Genomic DNA, 6868 nt, shown 5'->3' with positions numbered 1-6868 from the left:
AATCTGATTGTGAGGGTGCAAATGACAAACAACAGATGTTTTCCACTTACAATGATGCCTGCAAGGGATATGGCTTTGAGAACAAGTGTTTCACACTGCTTGCAGACATGGCACAAGAGGTTGGGACACTTAAATGAAAGGAGCATAAAAATGCTTGAAAATTAAGGCATGGTTCATGGCTTACCTCATTTGGAGCAGATTTCAGTGGTTTGTGATGGTTGTATGCAAGGAAAGCAGCACAGAGACTCTTTTCCTTTGGAATCCAGTTGGAGAGCAACAAGTCCTTTGGAATTGGTTCACACAGATATCTGTGGACCAATGAAGACAGAATCTATTTCTGGAAACAAGTATTTTCTGTTATTTACTGATGATTGCACGAGAATGTCATGGGTGTACTTCATCCGAAACAAGTCAAGCGCCTTTGAATGTTTTAAAAAGTTCAAGGCTATGACTGAGCTGCAAAGTGGGTATAAGATAAAAGGCTTGAGAAGTGACAGGGGTGGAGAGTTTCTATCTGGAGAATTCAACAAGTTTTGTGAGGAATATGGTATTCAAAGGCAGCTAACTATGGCATACTCTCCACAGCAAAATGGAGTGGCCGAGAGGAAGAACAGGATAGTAGTGGAAATGGCCAAGTCCATGCTGCATGAGAAGGGTATTCCTTATGAATTTTGGGCAGAAGCAGTAAATACTGCAGTCTATCTACTAAATAGATGTCCCACCAAGGCTCTTAATAAGATAACACCATTTGAATCCTATACAGGCAGAAAACCAGGACTTGCACACTTAAAGATCTTTGGATCTCCTTGTCATGTGCTTATTCCTTCAGCTTTGAGGCATAAGCTTGAAGAAAACAGTCACAAGTGTATTTTTGTAGGCTATGGTCTCTGTGAAAAGGGATATAGGCTGTTTGATCCAAGTACTAGGAAGGTTATTCTGTCCAGAGATGTGCAATTTGATGAAAATGGCTTATGGAAGTGGGAAAATACAAATGAAGAAGAGATGGCAGTCCCTTTGCCTACTGAGAATCAAAACTGTGAACCAAGTCAAAGCTTGGATACACCACTGCAAATGGATGAAGAAGTCACATTACAAGCTGAACCAAGTCAAAGCTTGGATACACAAACTCAAATAGATGAAGATACTACTCTGCAAGATGAAGGCATAGGTGAAAGTTCTCAAGTCTTTGATCACACACCAAAGAAATGGAGAAGTGTAAATGAAATCGTGGCTAAGTGTAATGTGTGTATTGTTGAACTTGAAAATTATGAAGATGCAGCTCAAGATGAGTCATGGAGAAAGGCAATGGAAGCTGAACTGGAAATGATAGAAAAAAATGACACTTGGAATGAATGAGAGGTTAAGTAAGAATGATGGAAGTGAGGCTGTAGATGAAGGAGAATATAGACAGATTGTGGGCAGTTTGCTCTACTTGACTGCAACTAGGCCTGACATAATGTTTGCAGCTAGCCTCTTGGCAAGATTCATGCACAATCCCACCAAGAAACACATGGGAACTGCTAAAAGGGTATTGAGATACATTCAAGGAACAATAGACTTTGGAATTGTATTTGAGAAAGGAAAAGAAACTACTCTTATTGGCTATTGTGATAGTGACTGGGCAGGAAGTGAAGATGACATGAGGAGTACCTCAGGGTATGCTTTTACTATGGGATATGGAGTGTTTTCGTGGGCTTCAATTAAGCAAAATACAGTTGCTTTGTCTACAGCAGAGGCAGAATATATAAGTGCTGCAGAGGCTACTTCTCAAGCAAAGTGGCTGAGATTTGTACTTGAAGATTTTGGAGAAGAACAGATTGAAGGAACACAGATAATGTGTGATAACACATCAGCAATTGCTATGGCAAAGAACCCTGTTTTCCACCAGAAGTCAAGGCACATTAACAGAAAGTTTCATTTCATTCGAGAAGCAATTCAAGCCAAGGAGATAGAACTTGTCTACTGCAGAATTGAGGAGCAAATTGCAGATATTTTGACTAAAGCTTTGCCTAAGGACAGGTTTGCATACTTAAGGGAATTACTTGGTGTTAAGTCGGCTAAAGGATTAGAAGGGAATGTTGGTGTGTAATCCTTCAGCCGAGTTTTGGAGCTAAAGGAATTGCGTCTATTCTGTTTTCATTTCTTTTAGTTGTTTATTTTTTAGTTTTATTGTGCACCCTTGGATCACAGTCCAAGTGTTTAATCTCTAGTATAGGATTAAGTGACATGTGTAAGCATCTAATAGGATGCTAGAACTTGGGCTTATTGTAAATCTGGTACAGGGAAGAATCTCTCTTCTCTCTCTATCTAACGATTATAACCAAAAATAGTGGAGCAGACATGAATATATCTCGAAGCATTTTTTCATTCTCCAGAGCAACGTTCTCTCAATCTCTCTGTGATTTCTTCTCTGCTCCCAAAATATCCAAAATATGAAATGCTGAAACTAAGAATTCTAACACGGCCAACAAATTCGTTCCTCTCTTTTCTTTGAATATTTCCTACGCTATCATCTGTATCATAAGAAGAAGGAAAAATGAGGCAAGCCACCCATGAACCCACAGCTACATGACTTCGATTAGTTCCCAAGATCTTCCCAGCGTATTTTCCGACACGAGATTCAGGGGTATCACATTCCCAAAACTCTAATTTCCCCAGACATATTTAACATTGAAAACAGGTCGGGAAACAAGAAGTAGAACCACAAATATCAAACACTGGGAAAAGCTTTCTAGAATTCACAAACTGCTTATGTCTGTACAATAAAAATGATATATATATATATATCTATCTTAAATGGTGCATTACTTGAAGGTGGTATTCACTTTGAAACCAACAGGGTAAAAGAAGCCGAAAATTTCTGCTAATGCTTCATTGCATTAAGGTGAAATCATGTAAGCTAAGAATTTGTGAGACCAAAATCATAAACCAGATCCTAAAATCTAGTGCTCATGCAGGCTCACTCATTTGCATTTCTTTAGGTAATGTTGTGTTGCCATTTGCAACATCTTTGCTGTCAAGTGGTTTGCCTTGTATCTTCTCATCAACAACGTCCAAGTTCGAAGAAGCTGCTTCATCACATGATGAGCAGCCACCTTCATCAGAGACCTCAGAACAATGGCCAGAAGCCAGTGCATCTGACTGCTGCAACTCAGATATAACTGAAGGCGAACAACCGGAGTCAATAAAACTAGACATCTTCTTGTCATCTTCTCTCATTCTTTGCGCATAAGCTTGATAATCAAAACCACATGAATTTTTTCCACCAAATGCAGATTCCAACTTATCCATATGGAAAAGATCCTCCATTATCTTCTGGCTCTGTGGGTTGTCAGAGTACACAAACTTCATCTTCTTGTATGTTTTGGGCTCAAGAAATGGTTTTACCATCTGTTTCAAAGAAAGTTCACCAAGTTTTTTAAACATATAACAAGGAGAATTTGATAAATATCCTTAAACAGACATAAAAGTTAGCAAATGATGATTTTAAATCATTTCAAATAAAAACATCAAACAACCTAGTTGTCAGTACCAGATAATTCTAACAAACCAATTGTACCATCAGGTGAAGTGCAAGGCAAGCCCTATAGGCCTTAAAACTGTTAGGAAGAGATATTTGTCCAAATAAAAGTCCATAATATACATTTTCAGTGTTTAAAACCCTAGTTTGAGTTATTTTATTTATTAAATTTTCATACACTTAGTTTTATTTTACAACATGGAAAAGAATTTCTGTACTGGATGCCGTTAGGCTATTTTATCGGGTATTCTGTTTTTTTAGTCTTTTAATGTAAAAATTCAACTTATTTTTGTCAGGGGTTGTTTTGAATAGAAAGGCAATTCTCTTATTCGAGTCATTGACAGGTTATTCTGGGTTACAGCAAATAGTTCTGTGGCCACAAATCCATAAGGAAACCCTAAACTAACATCGTATTTATACCAATTTCTTTGCACCATTGATGCAGTTAATCACTCTTTTTGCTAGTGTGGTCACCCCCACTCACATACAGATCACTGAAACAGTCCCAAGGTCCTTGCTTATATTCTAATTTTACAACATAGCACAACACACACTAAACCTGGTTCCCTATTTATAGTAATGTGATTAATTCTATCCTGCATCAAATTCATGACTCAGGCACTAGAACATGCAAAGGTTAATATCATAACAATAAACAATAATAAGGTTACAAAGGAAATGATGTAAAACAACATACCGTCCAAAAGGACTCGAATATTTTTGGTGGATTATAGAGGATACCAAGGCCCAATCTCTCAGGGTAATGATTCTGCAGGACCTTAGCTGTTTCCCTAGTCACCTTCAATGATATGCTTGATGAGTTCCACCTTTGAAAATCAATTAGCCAAACCATCTGTTCTTGATCTGAATTCAAATTCAGTATTGCATTCTCCATGCAATATACTAAATACATGATCTGCCCATTTACTGCATTTGTGTTCTGACATGATGAAAGAATTTCACAATCAAGAAGAAAAAGGAAAGAAAAAAATAGGCTTAAAACCTAGTAATCAGAAAAATAACAATAACTATTAATTGACATAAATGTAGAAAGGAAGACTCTTGTCATGCTTTTTAACTACCTGAAAACCAGGCCTCATGATAAGAATGGCCCTTCCACACTTGTCAAAGTAATTGGCTCTGTAAATTTTTCCTGTCTCCGCCTCAGGAGCAATGTTTTCCTATATGAGATAAGAACAAACCACTTTAAATCGGCAAGTGGCGAGAACGAAAAGCATAAATCACTCATAACTTGGAGGAGAAGAGAACAGTTGGCAAACATTCGAATTAGCTAAGGGAATTGGATTAAGAAGAATCTGCCAGTTCACGTCTCTAGCATCTGAAATGTGTGGTGTATTCTATGGGGTTTAACAAACATGTTTCTCAGAACAATGGCTTGTACATGACAAGTGCATTATAAAAATAAATATAGAACTACACTTGTTTCTCATTCTTCAAACATTAGGGCCCTCTAAATATTCTGGAACAATAAATTATGTTGCTGTAAACAGACATGACATCACATATCTCAGCTTACCCATCGGATCTTCTCTGGCTTGTACTCCATCCTCCATTTTATTGTTTCTTTCAACATCTTACCTGCCTTCTTCGTATTCCAGTTCCGTGCTCTTAGGTACCTTGCTATTGATTCTTCTGAACAAATGGCTGGTAGCTTATCAGCAATAGGACCTATCATATGTCTGACTTCATAAATCTGAAGAGAAGAAAGGAAAATTATTTCCTATGAAGAGATTCATCAATAAAACATATAACTTTACCACTTCAACAAATTTCTCAATCACCACTCCGCTACCATGAAACGAAGTCTTAAATCTTTATCTAGGACTTCACTCTCATTTGTACAACATATGTGACAAAATTAGGCATGAAAAGATGGTTCTATATATTTCAAATTCAGGGAGGCGTAATCTGAAGAGTCTAGTTTTCAATTTGTCTGCAGACATCAATAGCAAGTCAGGTCAACAATCAGAATTTTAATTTGTCTCTCTTTAGCCAAACAACAATGCGCTATCATCTAAACACGATAGACCTTATTCTAAAAGAGGTCAAAGTCAAAACGAAGGAAGAAAATTGAGGATAGCTGAAATTGGAAACCAGATGCAGATGCAGATGCAACTTTCCAGGGAAGAACAGTCAAACATTTGAAACCAAATATATATTAAAAAAAAAAAGTGCAAATGCTTTAATTTTATGGAGAATTTTGAAAAACTGATTTTAAATCCACCCGGAAACGAGCAAGTGTTCTCTTCAGATTGAAAGAAATGATCATTGATTATTTAATTCTATACATTACTAGTTTGTATGCAAGATCAAGGAACAACTTTAGATTATTATTTTAGCAAAAGCAGGACATGTACAATATGATATATATTTTTAATTTTTTATATACCTGGTATTGTGGGATCTGGGGATTCAAAGTCATTGACATGTAAATGATACAGAAGCGAAAAAATAGGATTGAATTAAAGCACACAGAAATTAGAGTATTTTTTATTATTATTATATTACCTTGAGCAGCTGCTCTTCCGGTGTCAAAGCTTTCTCTATTGTACCTTCCCGCTTTTTGAATGACATCCTTTCAAATTTCAATGAAGCTAAAGCGGGATGAATATTTAACACAATTAATCACCAACAATCAACTGCAAAATTCAAATTAATTACGAACAAAAAATATATATTTTGTCTCTGGAAAAATAAAAACAATGTGTAAGACAAATTCATCTATAAAATTCTCAGTAATCAAAACAATGTCATGCCCTATATTAGAATTACAGGAAGAGAAATAAAATACCTGTTTGCCATGAAAATACAGATTCAGAGGTCATTGCAATTGTCGAAATCAATATCCATTTAGAATTTCGCCCTCATCTGAAAATCCCCAATAACCCTTTTTATTTTTCGTTGTTATTATTTATGGAATAAAAAAGTAACAGATTTTGGATTCGATAAATTAGGAAAGAAAACCATCATAAGTATTGTGAAGTATTTATATTGGCGTAAGCAGAGAAGAAGCATTTGCCTGCATGCCTGCTTGCTTTGGCATCTTTAACGCCTGCCCTTTCTTTTTTGTTTTTCAAAATTTTTTGTATTTATATTTAGGAATTATTTTGGCCTGAATTTAATATTAAATAAATTGACTACCAGGTGTACGAACGAATTGGAGTCAAGAGTTTGGGAATTGTGCTCGAACGAGAGCAGATTTAGGGCCGTTATTGAATTTTTCCTTAACACTATGTTTGGATGAGGTACTTTAGAGATGAGATTTGAGATATGTGGAACGTGAAAGTCCCGTATGGTCAAACTAACATGTTTGGCAAAGTTTAAGAG

At 36.3% G+C, this 6868-nt stretch overlaps 1 protein-coding gene across 3 annotated transcripts; it reads right to left on the bottom strand.

The window, feature by feature from the left end:
- Positions 1 to 2695: 2695 nt before the first annotated feature.
- LOC110751551 (uncharacterized) lies at positions 2696 to 6658 on the bottom strand. Of its 3 annotated transcripts, none has more exons than XM_088256070.1 (7): positions 6561 to 6658; positions 6333 to 6409; positions 6050 to 6135; positions 5058 to 5234; positions 4603 to 4701; positions 4218 to 4460; positions 2696 to 3390 (listed from the first exon to the last, which is right to left on the bottom strand). In XM_088256070.1, exons 2-7 carry the CDS (start codon positions 6364 to 6366, stop codon positions 2950 to 2952), a joined length of 1080 nt encoding a protein of 359 aa, XP_088112196.1. In that variant the 5' UTR covers positions 6367 to 6409; positions 6561 to 6658; the 3' UTR covers positions 2696 to 2949. The 3 variants fall into 3 exon arrangements, with proteins under 3 accessions (XP_088112196.1, XP_088112197.1, XP_021807729.1); XM_088256071.1 differs by having other exon boundaries at positions 2697 to 3390; positions 6050 to 6180; positions 6561 to 6603; XM_021952037.2 differs by lacking the exon at positions 6561 to 6658 and having other exon boundaries at positions 2697 to 3390; positions 6050 to 6180; positions 6333 to 6554.
- Positions 6659 to 6868: the final 210 nt, after the last annotated feature.

This window comes from Prunus avium, chromosome 7 (assembly GCF_965620075.1).
Source record: "Prunus avium chromosome 7, drPruAviu1.hap1.1, whole genome shotgun sequence".
Classification (NCBI taxonomy): Eukaryota; Viridiplantae; Streptophyta; class Magnoliopsida; order Rosales; family Rosaceae; genus Prunus; species Prunus avium.
The sequence above is the reverse complement of the archived record's forward strand: the minus strand, read 5'-3'. Positions and strand labels throughout refer to the sequence as shown.